We start from the raw sequence: 23,395 nt of genomic DNA, 5'->3' as shown, positions 1-23,395 counted from the left end.
CGACATAACCGCAGCTGTGAGATGCGGGGGTGTCTCTGGGTATTTCGTGGGGTTAGTTTTAGTGTCATTTAAAGACATGAGCCGAGATGGCCCAATGGTTGATGATTGCGGGTTCAAACCCAGGCAAGAAACACTGATTGTTCATTTGCTTAATTTGTGTTTATAATTCATCTCGTGCTCGGCGCTGAAAGGAATTTTGAGGAAATCTGCATATGTATGATTTCATAGCTATCTACCACACGGGTATTCCTGCAATGGACAAAAAGTAGCCTATGTCCTTTCTTGCAATTCAAGTTTCATCAAATTCAGTGCAGCTTGGTTGTCAGTTGGTCGTGAAAGAGTGATAGACAGATAGAGTTACTTTCGCATTTATAATGTTAATATTCTTAAGACGTGATTTGTATGTAATATGAATTGGATATCGTGATAAAACTTGTTTTAAAAAAAAATGATATTATGTAAAGCAAGGAGACACGCATCGTCGCAGGCGCATCCTGCGGTGTGAGGGTGGCCAGTGAGGAGGAAGAGTTTGTCATGCGTTTCAAATAACATTAGATTAACATTCTAGAATTATCTATAACGTTTCCTAACATATACAGTGTAATCTACTTTTGATAGCAATAATCGATGTTCTTAAGAGCTAAGGGAAGCCATTTGAAGTCGATTGACTTATTTAACACTTGTGAGTCGAGATGGCCCAGTGGTTAGAACGCGTGCATCTTAACCGATGATTGCGGGTTCAAACCCAGGCAAGCACCGCTGATTCATGTGTTTAATTTGTCTTTATAATTCATCGGCGGTGAAGGAAAACATCGTGAGGAAACCTGCATGTGACAAATTTCATGGAAATTCTGCCACATGTGTATTCCACCAACCCGCATTGGAACAGCGTGGTGGAATATCTTCCAAACCTTCTCCTCAAAGGGAGAGGAGGCCTTTAGCCCAGCGGTGGGAATTTACAGGCTGTTGTAGTTGTAGTAGTAGACTTATTTAAAGTAAAGTCGGAGGAAAAGGTTCGTCACCTTAAGATCTATCTTCGTGTGCTCAGTGTGAGCGATAATCTGCTTTACCGATCGAGAATGACATATTGCGTCGCAATGATTCAATGTTTAGATACAAAAGGTACTAAGAGTTTACGACTCGATAAAGGAATGAATTTAAAAACTGACGAAGGTTTTCTTACTGTGACTGTACATTTACATTCAATGAGTTGAGTTTAACTCATAGTAACTTAGCACCGTTCGGCCTTTAATATTAGGTACGCACGTAAATCGGAATCAGTTTCCACGAGATCTTGTAATGAATAAAAAACTACGTAAAAAGCAGAGGCAATAAACTTTTGTGTTCTAAGACATGACAACACAAATGATAACCGTCAATTCGAAGTAATAATCATAATTTGAAAATTTAAATTTAGAATTCGTGTTCTAATTGTCTATCAACGGTGCTTCCCCGTTTAACTACAAATGTAGTTCTTTTTTCAAATATGAGACACACAGTCTGCGAACGTTAAGTTAATATACATTTGTCAATCAATACGAGCCTCTGTTATAGCTGGATGGCTTGCGACACTTGTCTATTACTAGATCTAGATCAAGATTGACGTCATTAGCGTCTAAGATTAGGTGGCGTGGCATCAGGAAGAGCCTGTGACGCAAAGCGTGGCATTTTCGTTGCGCGCGCATCCAAGTTTCGCTTTGACAGATGTTATTTACTATTTGGTAGTTGTTGTTTTTTTTAACTGGCAACATTGCTATATAAAGGTTAACGTACATTTGTATGTTTCGGGTAATTTTTTCTTTTAACGTCGATTATTTAAAACGAATATAACTTAGATATGTGTATATTGTGTACTGATGTAAATAAAATTATTGTTTAGGGTATTATGTGTAGCCAAAATTTAATTTAGACAAACATATAGCTGTCTCATGATATTTTATGCTTACCAATATTTTCAATTCTCTGAGTGGACCAGAAGAAAGAGATGGCAACATTTTTGATCCAATCAAGTTTTCAATGTTTTAAGGATTTGTTTTCAAGGGTACGTGCTCCATATCTGTGACCCAAATAGATTGTAACCAAATCGAAGATGTCGCTTATATCGTTCAGCACAACACATGGTGAGGGTGATTCCCCTTAGGACTCCGGAGAGGCATTACTTGTAACTCTCGTGAGCCCTTCGTGTATTTATTTCTGGGTTAATAGGTTTGCTAATCTCGAAATTTCTATTCGAAATTGAATGTTTTATTTTTGGTATTGTGATGGTCCATGGTTATGGTTTGTTGATCCTTATCAATTATACCAAATTTCATGAAATTCGCTTCATCTTCAGACAGACAGTTATTAATATAGATTTGTCTTCTTGTGTTTAAAATAGATTACAAGTTAGGCATCGACTGTTTCAACAACAACAATAGCCTGTAAACTTCCGACTGCTGGGCTAAGGCTCTCTTGGAGGAGAAGGTTTGGAACATATGCCATCGACTGTTTCGCACAGGAATAAAGGCACGGAAATGGACATACATGTGTAGTTTTTATGTGTGTGTGTTGTGTCTATTGTTACAATGTATCGAACGATGTGTATTATCTTACACGAATTATTCGATATCTGATTTCCTCCGTACAACGGAACGATTTCGGAAGGAACTTACAATCGCTGCTTCCGCCGGATATGATCCCCCTCGAATTCGAAACCACCCTCAACGTAACCACCTGGCACTTTAAAGTACCCATGTGTGGTAATGGCTCTTTGGGTTTGGAAATGAGTTTGATTATTAAGATGTTTTTAAGATGATAATTTTTTTTGTTATCTGTACTTTATTATGTTTTAAAATGTGTTTTATGTTGTCGCTCGCGGCTTCGTTGGTTTTATGGGTTTGGTTGTCATGTGTGGGAAGGTAGCCTATGTCTTTCATTGAAGTTCAAGTTTGCTTCATAGCGAATTTCGTCATATCAAAATAAACTTTATTCAAGTAGGCTTTTACAAGCACTTTTGAATCGTCATTTTACAATTAAGTGAAGCTACCACCGGTTCGGAAAGTAGATTCTATCGAGAAGAACCGGCAAGACACTCAGTAGTTACTTTTTTTTAACATTTAAAAATGTATTTTTTAAGTCATGTTAGTTAAATGCAATTATTTAAATTAATATTAATATCGGCCAGGTTCGGGTTTGGTAGTGAAAGAACGACAAACAGACAGAAATACTTTACATTTATAATAAAAGTATATTTTATATGAGATTGTTAAATGCGTTGATTGTAATACAGGATATATAATAAATGTCATATCTCAATTTTTTTTTTTTTTTTTTTTTTTAACTTTATTCAAGTAGGCTTTTATAAGCACTTTTGAATCGTCATTTTACAATTAAGTGAAGCTACCACCGGTTCGGAAAGTAGATTCTACCGAGAAGAACCGGCAAGAAACTCAGTAGTTACTCTTTTTTAACATTTAAAAAATACAACGTCATGTTAATTAAATACAATTATTTCAATTAATGTATCCTGCTTGGAAGTCAACAGGTATTAACTCCACGCTTTTTTATCATCTACAAAATCTTGTATCGAATAGTATGCTTTTTCTACCAATGTATTTTTAACAAACGATTTGAATTTACTAAACGGCAGAGTTAAAAATTTCTGCGGAATTTTATTATAGAAACGGATACCTTGCCCCAAGAAGGATCCATTGACTTTGCGGAGTCGGAAACTTGGCGTTATAAGTTTATCCTTACTTCTAGTGCATATACAATGATTATCACTGATTTTATCAAAGTGATCAATGTTACTGTGAATATACATGATATTGTTGTAAATATATTGCGACGCAACAGTAAGTATTCCTACTCTGTTAAAAACATCCCGAAGAGAGTCTCTAGCTCCAAGATTATAAATAAACTTTAACAAGTTAAATTTTAACAAGTCATTTCGTAAATATTAAAATTTTCAAAGTAAATCTTAAACTGTTATTGAATATATTTTATAAGGTCATTTAAAAATTGTATAAAAAGTAAATTTCTAAATGTAAAAATGTAATTGCTACCAAAATGGTAGAAATCGTTAGGGAATCGATGTCTATTGAAATGTCATTTTGCGCGCGAAATATGAAAAGAACAAAATGGCGGCTATCGTTGTGATCTATGTATGAATGCGCTCGCGTTACACTTCCGTACTTAACGCCATTAAGCACGATAGACACGTGCGGTTCCGCTTGGCTGGTATTTAACTTGTACATAGACGAGGGGGCCCGATTACGTGTAAAAATAAACTTTTTATGTCGAATATAATCTGAATAACTTCAAGGAGGTTCTAGTTGGTTGTCAAGCACTTTTTAAATGTCATTTAATATCTAACCAGCGACCCGCCCCGGCTTATATAAATATACTACATAATTTGTTTATTTACGACATCACATTACAAACTTATAAAATTATCAGTGTTTTACTACTATATTGCCCATGTATTATATACAAAGACCTTCCTCTCGTATTACTCTATCTATTAAAAAAAATCGCATCAAAATCCGTTGCGTAGTTTTATAGATTTAAGTATACATATGGAAAAAGGGACAGAGAAAGCGATTTTGTTTTTAACAATGTAGTGAACTCATTTACACAGAGTCTAATGCTGAAACAAAGATGGCGTCGCCTATATTATAATGTTTATTTGTAAATAGAACGTTTAATTCGAATGAGTTTCGAAATTTGAAATTCGTACAAATTAATTTCGCATCTGTCGTCGCATGTTGTATTCCAATTTCGAAATTACGATACTTTCCCGCAAGATGTTTAAATAATGCGTACATAGATGTTCTTAATATGAATCTATTGAAAGAGCAAATGCTGGGGCAAGCTGTCACACATCTGCTGCGCAGGTGGACGTGAATGCAATAGGGGGACACCTGTAGCCCTTAACTACTTGACTTAAGGACTAATATCGTTTGTATCATATCACGAAATCGAATCGAATTGTCAAACCTTATTTCTATACACTTAAGGTATATAATGTTTTTGAGTTGATATAACTTTGAGTTACGTGAATTTTTTTTTTTAATTCTGCGTCTAATTTATTGGGGAATGGAATCGTGTTAATGGCGGCGTGTTGCCGATTGTGTATGAGATTTCGAGATTAGAGCAGCCGCCAAAGCAACTGTCTTTGAATCGTAGTTCTGACAAAGTATCAATAAAAGTATAATTTTTATATATCGAAATCAGAATATTCTTTATTAAAGTAGGCTCATATAAAAACTTTTTTATTTTAATTAGGCTTAAGCTACATAGCAAACTAGCACAAGACTCATTATAACGATTTATTATTGTAATCTTGTAGCTTTTAATATCTACTTCAGTGTTTCCTGTAACCAATGTTTTTTTATTACTTATCTTAAAATCAAGTACTTATCTTAAAATAAAAAGGGTGTTTTTCTTTGTTTTTTAATAAGATTGTAACTAAGTGATGTATTTCTCTTGTTCCAGCGCCCCGCACCTCCTGCACCGGTGGTACCCCGAACAACCTACCACCGCTCAGCTTCCACGCGGTGCACGGCGAGAACGTGCGCGTGTCCCGCGATGGTGCCACAGCGAGGCGCGTTGAGTCCTTCTGCAAGGGCGTCGTGTTCAGTGCTAGACCCGTTAGGGTTAATGAAAAAGTAAGTCGATCATAGACAAGTTTTTTTTTTTGTTTATTCTGTTCTGAAGCATAAAATATACAGCCGGAGACATACTGATCTATACAATACTTGGCAAAAAAGTATTGTATGTCCTTTGTTGGAGTTCAAGTTTGTGTCATACGAAATTTCATAAAATTCGGTTTATTAGTTTGGTCGTGAAAGAGCTACAGACAGACAGAGTTACTTTCACATTTATAATATTACAAGAGATTATTTCTTACCAACAATTCAATTAAATACTCTATCTAGGGTGAAAATCGGATACACTAGTAGGAACCATTAATATTTCTAAATATATCCAACATTTAAATACTAATATAAAGTAATTATATAATGTCTCAATAGTATTTAATAAAGTCCCTTCCCGTCTGTACACTTAGATCTTTAAAACTACGTAACGGATTTTAATGCGGCTTTCATCAATAAATAGATTCAAGTGGAAGATTTATATGTATAGTCGAAATTTGTATTTGTCCTATCCAGAAAAAAACAATTATTTATCTTTTTATGTTTGTAAATTACAAATGTTGTATACAGACTCTTTTCGTACCCTCGTATCCTCGTGTATCAAAAACTAACCAGCTGTATTTCTTTCCAGGTGTGCCTCCGCTTCCTCGAAATGTCAAACAGCTGGAGCGGTGTCCTACGTTTCGGTTTCACCACCCACGATCCCACGACCCTGGCGCACGCACTCCCGAAATACGCGTGTCCGGACCTGACAAACAAGCCCGGCAACTGGGCGAAGGCTCTCGGCGAACGGTTCTGCGAGAAGGACAATATCCTGTACTACTACGTCAATTCCGCTGGCGATGTCCACTTCGGTATCAATGGGGAGGACAAGGGCATGTTCTTCTCGGGCGTCGACACGCGCAGCCCCCTCTGGGCTTTGGTGGATGTGTACGGTAATTGCACAGCCGTCCAACTAGCTGATCCACGAGCCCCGAATCAGATAAGAAGATGCACACAGAGCCCCATTTCGGAGGAAGATAGAATAATCAGTGGTATGCGCTCCATGACAGTCGAAGAACCCCTACCAGCTCCCAGATACCAAAACCCTCTCGTTCCACTCAGCCTTCACAGGACGAAGGGCAGGAATGTCCAGTTCATCAACGATAGAGGTATAGCTGCTAGGATTGAAGCGGAGTTCTGTCAGGGATACGTGTTCACAGCGCGACCGATGCGTCCAGGGCAAACCATTGTTGTCCAAATCTTGGCAACGGAAACAGCATACGCTGGTAGCTTAGCGATCGGCTTGACGTCCTGCGACCCCGCAACCCTCAGACCTAGCGATTTACCAGATGATGCGGAACAGCTATTAGATCGTCCGGAATACTGGGTCGTTCGACGTGACGCAGCCAACGGTCTCCGGAGAGGTGACGAATTAGCCGTCACCTTGACCTTAGATGGAGAAGTCCGTGTCAGCAGAAACGGTTCCAACCCTGTAACAGTAATGCACGTCGACCACACGCTGAGACTCTGGGCGTTCGTCGATATTTATGGAGCGACGCAGAAAGTGAGGATGTTGAGCTCTCAAGCGATGCAAGCGCAGACTCCGCCGCAACAGTTGAGAGTACTGGCCAGTTCTGCAGCGCCGATAAACGCTGGAGCGGGCGGGACAGTACTGGTCGTCAGTCTTCCACCGCAAAATGGGGCTCAGAACGCAGCGAACCACCAGCAGGGATTGACGTTGGCCAGTGCGCATTATATTGAGGTGAGTTGGGGTTCATACCAATAACAAAAATGCCTTTAAAACTGAGCAATTTGAATAGTATCTAATTGAAACTTGTGATATGGTTTTAATAAGTTATTTTCTTCTTTCCAGCCAATCCAAACGACCTCTCAACTCTGCTTGGCTGGTCTCCAGTCAATCTCAACCCAAGCCCCATCGTGCTCAGTGCCTCAAGCGTACCGTCCCCGGACTGAAGGACAATGCCCTTCTACCAGCCAAAACAACTCCAACGAACAACTTCAAATGCCCAACGGACTGTCTGAACCGTTAAGACTCGACAGGATTCCCAATGGACCATCCACTAGCCGACCGATACCGTCTACCTCACACCATCAGCCAATATACTCTGTGATCGGGGAAGGAAACCTCACAGGCACAGAATGCACAATCTGCTACGAAAATCCAATAGACAGCGTGCTATATATGTGTGGTCATATGTGTATGTGTTACCGCTGTGCAGTTCAGCAATGGAGGGGGAAGGGAGGCGGCCAGTGCCCTCTGTGCCGAGCACAAATTAAGGACGTTATCCGCACATACAAATCTTGATGTGTTTGTAATTCGATATGTCTAAAAGATGTCGGTATGATTTTCGCGCGTTTTTCGCTGTCAAACTGACGTTGACACGCGTCTAGCGTCCTGATTGAATGGTTATTGGTATGAATGATTGAACGGTTAGATTTGGATGAGTGTCGTAAGTAATATAAGGTGAAAATAATATGCCAAAAATACGTTCGGATACTCGACACGATATAATTTGACAATTTTAATATATTCGCTAAGGTAGCTACTCCAAAAAGTATGTATATAATAATGTAACGTATTTATGTGTACAAAAACACTGACATTAATTAATTATAATTTGACATATAGAAAGGTTTTTGAGAGTAATTCGGCTGTTATCATGATATGTACTGTAATCATAAAGGGATATGTGTTAAAAATAATATATTCGTTTAAATAATTTAGTTTACATAAACGATTTTTAAACATAAAATAGGTTATTTTAAACAAATGTAATATTTTTTCTTGTAACCATGACATTTTAACCGTAACTTTTAATTCGAGAGATTTTAATTGTTTTAGCAATACGTCAATATTTATAAAATTATATTCATGTATTTTTGAAACAATAATTAAAAAAAAAAAAAACATTTTTGTAACGAAACGTCACGTATGGCGCTTGAATACGTCATTTGTCATCTTGACATAAGTAATAATTGAAAGTATATATTATCTATAATTTACGCAGATAATATAATAGATTGAGTTAAAATACGCGAGGCTAAATTATTTGTGTACGACGGTAGTTTTGCTAGGTATTAATAAATAGGGTTCCTAAGTTAGAGTTTGTAGGGCACGCTTAGATGTATAGATAAGACAGTACTTATATTTCATCTCTGTCTAAATGTAACAAGAGTAAAAGAGATAACTAATGAAGATTATGTACCAGGGGCACATAAACACAGTAGAAGTCTTTTCTTGTATACCTTTTTTTTTCGCTGTCTTTGTTATCGTTTTTTTTTTATAATCGAGCGCCATGCTTTTAAAATGTTTTATATAAACTAAAATGAATATATATATGTTAATCTAAAAAATGTTTGATGCATTTTTGATTCGTATTTAATTAGTGGTATAAGATTTATTTTGTCTATGCGCTGTCTTGTCTATCCATCTATGACGGTAGGCTGTAATCGTACGTCCACAGATTATTAATAGTCGGTGATAGATTTAAAAAGCATTTAATAATTTATATCATATCGTAATTATAATTTTTCTACTCGATAATGTTACCAGATCTGGGGAGTTCCTATTTGAACGATTTTCTCTAAGAGGTTATGCGATTTTTTAAATTTAAATATGGAATCGTAGCGTTCTATTTTATTATTTATAATAATCGCATGATCATACAATTATAACCAACGATGGAGTGTAGAAGTGAGGAAGATATATCTCTCTTTTATGGTGCATAGTTATAAAAGTAACCAATCCAAAATAAGACTTGAGCTACACAAGCTCTAGTTGACCAATAAAATATAGAATTATCGATTGATTGTAACGCTTTTTCAAATTTGGAACTAAACTTTTAGTTTAGGCCAACGCCATCTTTGTTATACAGGAATTCCAGACCTCTATACTCCATTATTATAACATTCTATGTTAGTCTGATCAATAATCGTGCATATGAATATAATTATACTTTTGTCATGTATTCGAAATGTTCTTTTATAAAATCATCAAGATATCGTAGATATAGGAAATGTACAGAAGTGTCAGTACAGACGCATGAAAATTTCTAGAGAGTTCTCTAATTTAAGAGGTTGTTACTCAGATCAACTTTGTCGATGGTCTTGTTTTGTAATGACACGCATTTCCAATGTCTATAATGTCATGTGTAATAGTGTATAAAACGATCTGATGTTTAGCGGATATCGGCCCGTAGATAAAGCGCTATGGCGCTGTGTTGCCAGTGCTAAATATCGAGCATCAAAACGAAAATCGTTCAATGCGAATACGTTCTTTAGCTTTAAAATTTTAAAATTCGAATTTTTTTATTAAATACTACCATTCCTTACTTGCTCAACCTTCTCAATTTTAATATGCATATCATACCCTACGTAGCGATGACGTCATTTTGGCGGGAAAGAGAGGACAAGAGATCTCTTTTTATGTTTGTGGCGTTATGTCTATGTAATTGTGTCCTTAACATATCTCTACCAATTAAATGGCATTTTCTTTTTTTGAAATCATTCCTATTTAGATCTTTTTTTTTTCTTTTTTTATAATAATTACCAATTTTATCGTACCAAACATATGCAGCCAGTTATGTCTGTAACAATTTGTTTAAGCATCGTAAATTGTATCTATACAGTTCTAAATTTGAAAATGTTTCTTTCGAATATAGAACAGTATGGTTATATTATTAAATGTAACGTATTTATTTAATATATTAAGGACAGTTTTAAGCACTTTTATACCAAAACAGTGTGACCAGTTTATTGATTTTTTTATTGAATAATAATAATTAAAAACGCGTCTATGTTTAAGTGAAATATAATTAATTTGTAAATAATTATAATCAAATGATCAATATCGGTACATGTTTGTAAAAATGATTTTGTACTGAAAGTTGAATTTGTAATACAGATTTGTCTCTCTCATATGTGTGAGATTATAAGCGTGTGAGCGAGATGGCAGTTAGTTTCACAGAATTAGTTATAAACGTGTACCAATATGTCATTTATGTGATAATCGTAATTTTTCGACATTTTTTTTTGTTTCCTTTCGTCTTGTGTATAGCGTTGTCATCTAGTCGTTAATTTATTATATTTTGAATTGAGAAAAAACCTTTCATTTGATTAAGATGTTGGAATTTAGATAAGTTTTCAATTAAAATGGTTATTGAAATTTTTTAGTGTTTCTCTTCATCCCATCCTTTGAAACATGCTGATTTGCCATTTGCAAATTATATGAAAAACATTATTAAAAGCTTGAAAATAAAATAAAAAATCATCTATAAAATACGAGCTCGTATAGCAAAAATATCTTTTATTCACTTTTGATCTTTAAAAATTTCTGTAGAAACTTGTTGATTAAAAAAAGAGTAAATTTAAATATATTTGCAATTTAACTCAAGAGTTTTGATAAAACATTAGTAAATTAATAGCTACTGATTATACTCTTCATTTAGTTTCAATGTTGCCTGGTAAAAAAAACATCTAAACACATGCAAAAAAAAATCAAAAGATAATAATCCTGTAAAAATGTTCCTCATTTCAATAAATAATAATAATAATTGAATAAATCGAGTTTTCTCTCAACTCTAAATTAGTTAAATAATTAAATTTGATTGATGATACGTCGTGTTAAAAAAATTGAGATTTTAACGTCGTAACGATAAAAGTATTCAAATTTCCCGCTTAGATTATGATATATATCTTTCACTTTCTAACATATGGCGCTAGTGGCGCAGAATTATTCAACGAAGTTAACCTCTTATGCACCTTAACTTCATATCAATACAGTTTAAAGTGCATTAACATAATGTTGAAAAATTTAGTGCGCGTATCCGATCGCAGCGTGATTTATTTTGTAGAGCGTCAGGATGGATGTACTTTTGCCTTGTTATTATTGAAATAATGTATAACCTTTTATTTTTATGTTTCGCGTCTATTTTACAACATATACAATCAAATTAACCGTAATTATGTATTAAATTAACGTTTTTGTGTGTAAATTAGTGCATCAAAGTTAAATATAAGCAAAACATCGGTTTGTTCATTCAAAACAATACGAAACGAAAAATTAAATTAGTTCAATGTACCGAACTTACTTAATAGTGGCATGTGCTGTTATTTCGTGAGATACGATTAATTGTGTGGTTTCTTTTATGAATTCAACGCCATTTTGATTCGTTTTATAAAGTTAACATTGGTGTGCTTAACAATTAATTTGGAGTTATATTTTGAACAGTAAGTATACAAACGATTCTATATTAAATTTATAACTGTGCTATGTGTGAATGCCCTCAATGTTATTTTAACCAGTTCATTGTTAAGTATGTATTGTTTTCCAATCACTTATATCTATTTCCATGAAACCGTGAAATTTAAACGATTTTACGTTCTTTTTTTTTTGCAATAACTATTTCATGATCAATAACTTACTAGTTAAAATCTTAAAGGTATTATTACTAACTAATTTGCTTATACGTAAATAAGTTAATTATTTAGATGACGAAGATTAAATAAATGCTTATGCTAACATTTGCTCTACTTTAAAAATCTATGTTATTACGATTTTCGATGTAAGATCGTATTTTTATAATTTACAGATGTTTTGCGTCCAAGAAAAGGAGTCACCCCACTCAGAACCGTTCAGAAATTCAGATAAAGATCCTTTGAACACACAATCAGAGTCAAGTGATGATGAACCAGACCCAAAACGACTCAAATTCACGAGTCCCGACCTCAATCTCCAAGTTTACCAGATACCAGCGTTCAATGCACCAAAATCACTATCTATATATCCCACCACACCCACCAGCACACTACCAAAATTCGTCAACAACCCTCTAAATTTAGCAAACCCTTTAGCCTTTGCAACGAGTAACTTGCACAGTAATAACATTGTAAAGAATTTACAAAATCGTTACTCTCTACCTGCTAAATTGACGATCACCCCAGTAACTAAAGGAGTTTGCGATGGGGAAATCGTTAGATATAAAAAGAATGGTGAAATAGCTAAAAAGCGAGGTCCTCCAAAGGGCTATAAGAGGAAACCAAAGGATTTATCGCAGAGTTTTTCTAACGGAGCTTTATTACAGGTAAGCTTAAATACTTTCGAAACACAGCTGATACTGTACCATGTTCAGATACATATAGATATGTAGAAATAATGCTTAATAAACCTTAGTTTGACATATTATTGCTTAAGCTCTGTTAAATTTTATACTATAAACAATTCTTGATTAATTTATCATATATTTATAAATTTATAACATCTCTACTTATAGTAATGAATAGCATATATTATATTTCATTTATCTTAACTGTTGACGTTGAAATTAGATATATACTTGGCAAGGGAGTTGCTTATTATCAAGCATGACCAATTTACACAGAACACATGGTATTTGTTTTCACTTTGATAGATAACTTGTTCCAGGATCCACTGATCGATGTGCTTTTTCATCACAGATACACATAAGTCTGCTTTTATATCCTAATATAAATACTATACTATATGTTACTACAATGATGACAGCTTTAAATAAATGTCTTATATCAAGAATGTTCTCTAGGGTTTCACTATTGCTTCTGTTGTCTTGAGCCTTAGGGCTATAAGTCTGCCCTTAGCTTGAGTTAGCTAGGGCGGTTGTTATCAGTCAGCTAGTGCTGTGTTGTGTATGTTATTAATAGTAGCTTGAAAGTAAAGTAAAGTAACAGTCTGTACATTTCCCACTGCTGAGATAAGGCCTCCTCTTCCATTAAGGAGAGGGTTTGGAACATATTCCATCACGCTGTTCCTGGTTGTTGTTGCGGGTTGGTGGAATGCAGATGTGGCAGAATTTAGATGAAATTAGACACAGGCAGGTTTTCTCACGATGTTTTCTTTCACCGCTGAGCACAAGATGAATTTTAAAGACAAATTAGGTACATGAATCAGCGGTGCTTGCCTGGGTTTGTACCCGCAATCATCGGTTAAAATGCACGCGTTCTAACCACTGGGCCATCTCAGCTCCTGTAGTAGCTTGAAAAGAGTGCATATTGGTTGAATCATGATAAAGTAGTTTACCAATAGCATCTGTTGATATTAAAACCATATATAATTACAGGCACAAAACACAATCCTAACGAGTTTGCTGGCAGCAACAAACACAACATTGACAGTGACCGCCCCACCGACCCCACCGGAACCTGCGCCCGAAATAGTATTACCACCCGGTAAGGATTTTAATTAAGTGATTCATCCGTTGATTCATCACTTTGATTCATATCTTATTGTACACTCAGCGTACACATCTTATGACGTATTTAAATTTGATCGTTCATTTGGGAATGCTCTGTCTGTGTATTTCTGAGTACCTAACACCAAGAGGTACACATATGTAAGGTACTTCTTCCTAGCATGCATTGCACTATGGAAGATTATTAGTTGAAATTCTAAATGAAATAAAAACATTTTGAATGATCTATTTATAATTCCGTTTTAAAATTATGTCTTTAATACAGAGTAATGTTAGAGATATCTCAGTATTTACATAATATATTCATATAAATACTAGCTGAAGCTGCAGCTTTACCCATGATAATTTTATAATAGACCATAGACCAAACCGTCACACCAATTTCACCATCTCGAGAGGTGAATTAAAAAAAAATTGATTTAACCTTTCTCGAGATTTAAACTATCTCCACATCAAACTTAATCAAAATTAGTTCAGTGGTTCAATATGTGAAGAGGTGATAATAGTGAAAATAAATAGTAAATAGTATCTAAAACAAAGTATTTCGTGATTTCAGGCACAGAATTAATAGAAACTCTCCTCGATCCTGAAGACTGGTTTCCAACGGAACCATATCGAATGGTCTTCAGCAGGAAAAAGAATCCAAAGTGGAAAAACTTTCCATACCGCTGTGAACACTGTTTTAAGGTATGTCTTTAAATATATAATGTAAATAAAATGATTTACACATACATATTTTTGAAAGATGACTAATCAACTATTAGATGACTAAATTATTGTGAAATAATAATGTTGTATAGAGCCGAGATGGCCCAGTGGTTAGACCGCGTACATGTTAACCGATGATTGCGGGTTCAAACCCAAGTACCACTGAATTTTAAAACACCAAACCACTACCATTAAATTTTGTATTTTGCCACATATGAATCCACCAATACGTAGAGGAGGCCTTAGCCCAGTTGTGGGGAATTCAAAGGCTGTTACTGTAATATTGTTTGCTTATTTTAACCTTACCGGTTTAATTACGAGATTAATTAACCGATGATGTGTTGCCAGTTAATGTATACGCTCACCGCTCAAGGGATACCAGCCAACTAATTTCAGGATTTTCAGGAATATCAGGATGTATAAAATTGCACAATTGTACTATCTTTATACCTTCACTTCTAATCCAACTGTTTTATGTACGGCAATTAACACAATTTTTATTAATTAGACATCAGCTATTGAGAATTTTTTTGACAGAAAAATTATGTAAGTCTTATATAAATTAGACCAACGAGGCAGTCACAATTGTAAAACTAGAATTAGCAGCGTTGGCGATGATGATAATACGATGATGGAGTCAAATAATTCATAATTTGCGCAAAATGAATATCATTTTTAGGTGAAAAATATTTGCTGTCTCACTCGCACACTATGTCTGTCCGTATGGTAAAAAAAGTTTACCAATATATACTATAATTTGTATGTAATTTCCAGGGTTACAGAGTGGTGTCGACCCTCGTGAGTCACTCAGCGGAGCGTCACGGCTGCGTGCCCAAGGACCTCGCAATACCCTGCCCGTGCTGCCCTCACGTGTCCCTCCGGAGGAAACAGCACAAGAAACACTTGGAGACCCACGAGGGCAAACGGCATAGGATATTCTGTCCCTACTGTCTGCCACCATGTTAGTATACTTTTATAATTCATAATATTACCATAATTCATAATTCATTTATTTATTTGCAAGAATATGGTACACAATACAGGTGTTCATTAATATAAATTCTCATATTCTACCGATTTATCGGTGTGCAAAATATTAAACATGCAATAAATAATAATTTATATAACATACAATATAATATTGTAGGTTATAAAATGTCAGGAATTATATTACCCATATCCAATATATGTAATATTAGAAATAGATTTACGAAATGATATTTTTTAAATATTTCAATGGCGGCCAACAGACAATTTTCATTCTATGACAGGCAAATCGCTAAATATTCTGACAGCTAAGCGAATGTACGATTGTCGTCAACCAGTCGTCCTTATATATCTGGTCACAGTGTTGCTATTTGTGATTTTAATTTTCTTCTAATAATATATATATATATATATATATATATCAGTGTTGGGCAAATTTTAATTGCAAGAACAATTAAAGATTAACAATTAATTAATTGTTAATTGTTACTAATACAGTTAACAATTAATCAATTGTAATTGTGGAAAATCACAACTAACAATTAATTAATTGTTAACTGTATTAGTAACAATTAACAATTAATTAATTTTTAATTGTTTTGTTAATTTTAATTAAAAAATAACAATTAAAAATACTGCTATAATATAAAGCTGTTATATATAAATATACAATATACCCGTGTGGTTCCGGGTAGTAGAATAGTGCCCCCATCTTTTCATGTAGTTAAATAAATATGTTAGCAACAAATAAAAGACTTGAACGAAGACGACGACTTGAAATGTTTTTGTTTTACATCTACGCTGCGGAAATATTGATCAATGCAACTTTATATTATATAATATAAAAATAAACACTTTTTTTTCTGTGGAAAGAGAGATTTAGAAAAAATAAGCTATACTTAAGAGCCTTTGACCACATTTTTATTCGTCTGAAGTCTAATACTTATAGCTTAATTTTCCTAAATCTTTACTAATTTCATTTTGATATATAAAGTTAATTGTTAGTTTTAATTGTTTTATAAAACAATTAAAAAAGTTAATTGCAATTATTTTAATTGTAAGTTGCAATTGACATACGTTAATCAAATTAATTTAATTGCAAGGTGCAATTAAAAGTGTAATTGCGATTAATTTATTTGTAATTAATTTAATTGCAATTACTTTTTTAGTCAATTAATAAAATAATTGACAATTGCTTGATTAATGCCCAACACTGATATAAATATATATACATATATATATAGGGTAATAGGTAATTCGATTTATTCCCGTTAGGGATAATGCAAAAGTGAACCATTTTTGAGGTATCACGTTTATTAGATTTTTTCAAAATGAGCCATATATTCAACTTCAAAAAATTAAAAAATAAATATCAAAAAGTAGAAATCTATATTGTGCATCGATTATACATATAAACCTTCCTTGAAACACTATCATTAAAAAAAATCGCATCGTAATCCCTGCACATCTAGTTTTAAAGATCCAAGCATACACAGACAGCGCCTTTGTTCCATACTTATGCTTTCTCATACATAGTTGTTCTATTCCTTCCAGCTGATAAATCGGAGCCCTACGTCAAGGAATCAGTGAAATACCCCTTCGATAAATTCCCTCAGTACTGGTACGCATCAGAGGAATCCCTGCGTCTCCACAAGAAGAGGAAACATCCCTACGCCGCCATGTTTAATTACAACTGGTTCTACACGTGGGGAGATATCGCGCCGAACAGCTAAAACCCGGTGGTACCCCAAATGGTAGCTTCCAACTGGCAATGGTAGGAAATCGGTACAAAATGGTAGCTTTTTTTTATAATTTTAAGGTGCATCAGTTGTACATTGTATCACAATTTTAATTATTTCTTTCCGTCAAGAGATTACATGTCTAATAAGGCCAGTAGGTTTAATTAAAACGCCTGAGTAGTATTAGTATTTTTTGACGTAATTTATACATGTGGCAACACTAGCCTTTCTAGTACTTATGATTAGTTATAGACTTAGTTTAAGTAGTCCGATCAGACGTCCCAGTGTTGCAATATGAAAGAAAATGGACTAAACGGTTAATATTGTCACAATATATGTGTGTATATTTTTGTACGAACGATTTTTTAAAGAAATCAGCTAAAATGTGCCTTCAACGGTTAAGACAAGATATTTCGACATTCCATTTTATATATTATTATTGACACGGATCAGTGAAGTATATATAACCTTATATGTTATAGTATTCAAGTTTAAACTAACATATTGATTGATTTCACAAACTGTGCTACTTATAGGTCTGGAGGCCCCCGGGCCACAAAGCAGTGGGGGCCCTAGACAAACAGAAGCGTGAACAACCTAATAATTATATTATCATGAATTAATTACTTTTTTATTTCAATCAGTAAGCTATGATTGATTTACTTGTATTGTTAAATTTAAAAATTTTAAACAATAACAATATTATAATTTGACTATATCTCGGTATTTGTTAACTTGCTGACAACTGTGGCCCCCACTAATGTGGAGGCCCCAGGGCAGTTGCCCCGGTTGCCCTCCCCTAAATACGACCCTGTGTGCTACTTCCTTATTGGATAGAATTATGTTAGACTAGCAACTGGCCCTGGCTATTCATGGCTACTTGTTATACTATGACCAAATTACATAAAATCATTATTAATTGTAACTTATGTGTTATTCGTGAATGAGTAACAAACATACATACATCCTCACTAACTTTCGCATTTATAATATAAGTAGGATAAGTAATATCTCAGGTTAGAGACCTGCAAAGGAATGTAAGGGTTTTTTCCATATATTTATTACGGTTACTGTTTACTGTTACTTGGTCACTAACAGACTTACCAACTATATATATGTATTCTAATATAACTCTTAATGAAATTGTTCTTTGGTAATTAAAAAAAGGTTTTATATGCTTGAATAAATTAAAAAAAAAAAACAGGTACAGATTCATTACATGATTATATGTGCCGATCAAACACTGACCAAGCAAAGTCTGAATTACATTGTAACCCTAATATTGAATGTTATTATAATTCTAAATCATAAATAAAGATTAACTATCTAACATAAATCAAATCAAAATATACTTTATTTAAATAGGCTTTTACGAGCAGTTTTGAATCGTCATTTAACAATTAAGTGAAGCTAACACCGGTTCGGAAAGTAGATTCTACCGAGAAGAACCGGCAAGAAACTCAGTAGTTACTATTTTATTCAATTTAAACGAAGATATATTTCACTATATCCGTGTCATTAATATATTGTACACTGTTACGCCAATATAGTCTTTAAGAACTTATAATTTAAGATTGATTTTAAGTTAATACCCTAGTGTATATATATTCTTAGATGTTATGCCTGGTCTGCGGTCTCAATTCATAAATGAAATTATACCCTTTGTGTGTATTATAGGATGGAAATGAGATTTTCAATGAAAAATTAAAAATATATAACGATTTTTTTAAATCAATAATAGGCTATTTGACTGGTTTTTAAAATCCATTTCAAATTATTGAGATTACTTCTAGTACATAATTGCCGAAAAATATCACATAAAAAACAATCGATATTTAAATAGCGCGCGAAAACGATACTTGGACAATATGGCGCTGCAATGGTATCGGTGACGTCATTTGCCTGTACTGTAATCTGTGGTACATATAATTCACATACTGTAGGCAAGCGAGGTTAACAAGCAAGTGACGTCATCATAAACCCGACCAATCAAGAGCGTTCTGTGTCACGGATTATTGAATAAATTAATTCTTATTTTCTTCGTTAGTAAATAACCATGTTTAACTATAATATATACTGATTATCATAATTCAAAATTTTCGCATTGTCAAATAGCCTATTTATGTAATTTTACAAGATTATATTAATTGTATAACCAGCATATATATGATACAACAAGATGCTGACTATTAATAAAAACAATTCGCTTTTTATCATACATATAATCTTGTATGTGTGATATGTCTTATTAATCAATGTTATATATTTTAAATTAATTATTGGTAGAATTACAAAACGTTGGAAACATGTAATATCCAGTGGCGGATTTACAAATCTGCCGCTAATGAGCTAGTAGGCTATTTTTGTCGCCCCTGCTTACTTGATATGCAATACGTTAGTTTAGTTCACAATCGTATTAATTATATTTATTCTGAAATTGCAAAATTTATGATTTGTGTTCTATCGTCCTCATTACATCGGTTTTTTCCCGTTATTAGTATTTTTATAAACTAGGTGATATTTCTGTCAGTTACTAGATTATTTTTCCAACCCGCTATGTAGTGACGAGTATACGGATTACGGAGGTAATGTGTATACATATAATTATAAGATTTTTTTTTATTTCTGTAAGATAATAACAAATTTGGTCTAAGTTTATGCCTTCAGCCTACTTAGCCTATTGGTAAATCCGCCACTGTGTATATCAGAAATTTGACCTTAAAATCCGACTTCCATCAATATATTAAACAGTATTGCATATAAATTCTTCTCGTTTTGAAAAGGTCCTATGATAATATTATTTGCAAGGGTGGTATAATGTAACGCAGACTGCGCCATACGTCTATTTTCCACGAACAAATGTACAAATAAAATACCAGTATTTTTTATATGAATATTGATGCATTTAATGAACTTAACGATTTAGTATTAACGCAGTTTAGTTTGATAAGAATTTTCGGTAGTTTTCCCATCGATGACGTCATCATGAGGATGCAGAGGTACAAGCTTTTGTCGTTTAAATTTCGAATAAAAAAATAAAAATTCAAATTGACAACTTTGACAGGACAGTTTATGTCGTGAAAAAGCGCGGGAAGTTGATTTTGTGTTTTTTTTTTAATATGTTTGCTTAAATTGTCGAACTAAACTGTTATAGTACGACACAACTTAGATGTACCATCGGCAAAATTCGTAAAACCGCTCACATCCGAATCGAGTACGCTATCCCAAATTATCAATATTTATTTGTTATGTGAATATGATCTTTACGCAAACGTAATAACTTGTAATATCATATGACCTAATATATTCGTCAATTTGACACGTCGATTTACACGCTCTCGCTGTCTCTGGTCGAACTGACGCGAGAATCTATAGCGACGAATAGCGTCGAATGGCGCGATAGGGAGCTGTTTCTGTTGGTTGTGTGATTCAGCAGTAATCGGTTGTATTGAATTTGTCAATGCTACATCAAAGTTGTGTCGTACTATAATATATTATCATAACAGTACTATAACCAAAACAATTCAGTATTATATAAATAAGTATATTATTTTCCATAAAGAAATCAATAATCTAACAAGCGGGTAATTGTATTTCAACGTAAGTTTTTTTTTATAAGGTAATTTTCATACTGTCACAATATTTTTTCAATTCAATGCAGAAAGTGTGTAAGAGCTTTATATATAGCGAAGTTCTGCCGCTAAGATAATGCGTTCCTATCGTGTGTAACAGATTATAAAAAAATAAAAATGGCGAATAGTTATTGATGTTAGATCTTTGAAACTCACAACCTACCACTCAATCCTTATTCAAACAAACAGCAATAACCGATTTGAAGGGTAATACAAACGCTCACGAATTATGTAAGGGTTGGTTAATATTTCTTACATCTCAGTGACATTGTCTATGGTCATCGGTGGACTAACGGTCCGTCTACAGAAAAAAAAAACTAAAAAATATCTATGTAAATATTTTTTTTTATAGTAAATTTCCGCCATTTTAAAGTCACAGATTACATTCGATCACGGTCACGTCAGGAACAGATTATCTCAACGGTTGAATTTTAAAAACATTATCGTATTTCTCATGTGCCTGTACATTCATTCACCATTCAAACAGTTTGTCGGTGTAATGTTTGATGAATAGTATTTAAAACCATATCGGTTTCAGACTACGTTAGGCTGTTTACACAAGGCGCCATAACAACAACAGTAAATTCCCGCAGCTGGGCTAAAGGCCTCCTCTCCCTTTGAGAAGAAGGTTTAAAACATATTCCACCACGCTGTTCCAATGCGGATTGGTGGGATACACATGTGGCAGAATGTCTATGAAATTTGACACATGTAGGTTTCCTCACGATGTTTTCCTTCACCGCTGAGCACGAGATGAATTATAAAGACAAATTAGGTACATGAATCAGCGGTGCTTGCCTGGGTTTGTACCCGCAATCATCGGTTAAGATGCACGCGTTCTAACCACTGGGCTATCTCGACGACAAGGCGCCATAAATGACCATAATGTCTATGATATCCATGTGTCCGACACATTGAAATTAATCTAGAATTGGACGTCAGATACCAACGATTTGATGATGACGAGTAACTGTTCACCGCAACTATTGTGTTGATACGTAGGGTGACCGTGATAGAATGACCGTCTGGGTAGGTACCACCCACTCATCAGTCATTCTACCGCCAATAGTTAATATTTCTTACAGCGTCATTGTCTATGGTTGATGGTGACCACTTACCATCAGGTGGCTAATATGCTCGTAAAAGCATTCAAAGTACAGTAACTATATTATATCGCCCTGTCTCTCTTTAACTTTACCCTGTCTCTTTAACCTGTGAGAAAGAGATAGCCAATGTTCGATGATTTCGATATCACATCCCTGTCGTCTCTTTCTCACATATCGTACAATGTTAAGTTAAAGAGAGATGGCGAATTTTGATATCAACACCGATGTTTAATTCAAATATTTGTTACACAACCGATGTCATAAAATTCAAGTATAGCTCATGCCTAGTGTATAGAAGTAAAATCGTGTAAAATCGTTGCGATTAAAAACGTGCCCATAAAAAACGACATTATTTTAATTTATATGTTGCCTTGTGTAAAGAGCCTTACAGCTGTAGTTAAGTATAGTACGACTCAATTTAGATGTAGCTTCGGCAAAATTCGTACAACCGATCACAGCCGAATTAAGTACGCTATCGAATTTAATTCTTATGCGAATATGATCTCTACACAAACGTAATAACTTGTAATATCACATGACTAAATATATTCGTCATTTCGACACGTCGATTTACATGCACTCGCTGTCTCGGGTTGAACTGACGCGGGAATCTATAGCGACTATTAGTGTCGAATGGCGCGATAGGGAGCTGTTTCTATTGGTTGTGTGAATCGGCAGTAATCGGTTTTATTGGATTTGCCGATGCTACATCTAAGTTGTGTCGTACTATAACATAATCAATAATCTTCCTTGCTTTAAGAATGTATTTAGTATTTTTTTAAAACGTATTTTTTAAACATATCTCTGGTTGCAATCAGTATATTTTTCTACGGTACACATTTAGTATCGCCATAATGATAAACTTTTTAATTTTATATTGAGGCTAGACTATTTTTTATAATAATAAACAAATCCAATACAATTTATTTTAATAAGTAATACATTTCATCTTTTCAAATGATAATCTTTCGATATTTTCAAAAATGGAACACCTTGGATTGATAATATTAAACGAAAAAAAATCGCGCTATATCGATACAAGATCGATAACAACAACAACAACAACAACAACCTGTAGAATCCCACTGCTGGGCTAAAGGCCTCCTCTCCCTATGAGGAGAAGGTTTGGAATATATTCCACCACGCTGTTCCAATGCGGGTTAGTGGAATACACATGTGGCAGAATTTCTATGAAATTTGTCACATGCAGGTTTCCTCACGATGTTTTCCTTCACCGCTGAGCACGAGATGAATTATAAAGGCATTAAGCACATGAATCAGCGGTGCTTGCCTGGGTTTGAACCCGCAATCATCGGTTAAGATGCACGCGTTCTAACTACTGGGCCATCTCGACTTACT

General features: G+C 34.3%; 2 protein-coding genes across 4 annotated transcripts in view; both read left to right on the top strand.

The window, feature by feature from the left end:
* The window catches only part of LOC124541423 (protein neuralized), a 57,424-nt gene that overhangs the window by 30,563 nt on the left and 3,466 nt on the right, over positions 1–23,395 (top strand). For 2 of the 3 annotated variants that reach the window (XM_047119291.1, XM_047119290.1), the window contains exons 2-4: positions 5,476–5,648; positions 6,268–7,380; positions 7,492–10,806. In XM_047119291.1, coding sequence (XP_046975247.1) covers positions 5,476–5,648; positions 6,268–7,380; positions 7,492–7,944 — 1,739 coding nt within the window. In that variant the 3' untranslated portion in view covers positions 7,945–10,806. Of the gene's footprint in view, positions 1–5,475; positions 5,649–6,267; positions 7,381–7,491; positions 10,807–23,395 lie in introns of those variants that run through there. The other variant, XR_006967247.1, reaches the window with a different exon arrangement.
* Positions 11,510–17,818, top strand: LOC124541424. The gene is made up of 6 exons (XM_047119292.1): positions 11,510–11,867; positions 12,230–12,721; positions 13,733–13,841; positions 14,421–14,551; positions 15,347–15,533; positions 17,114–17,818. Exons 2-6 carry the CDS (start codon positions 12,230–12,232, stop codon positions 17,290–17,292), a joined length of 1,098 nt encoding a protein of 365 aa, XP_046975248.1. The 5' UTR covers positions 11,510–11,867; the 3' UTR covers positions 17,293–17,818.

The sequence above is a fragment of the Vanessa cardui genome, chromosome 28, assembly GCF_905220365.1.
Source record: "Vanessa cardui chromosome 28, ilVanCard2.1, whole genome shotgun sequence".
In the NCBI taxonomy this organism is placed as follows: Eukaryota; Metazoa; Arthropoda; class Insecta; order Lepidoptera; family Nymphalidae; genus Vanessa; species Vanessa cardui.
Note: the sequence above shows the minus strand (reverse complement) of the source record. Positions and strands in the feature narration are given on the sequence as shown.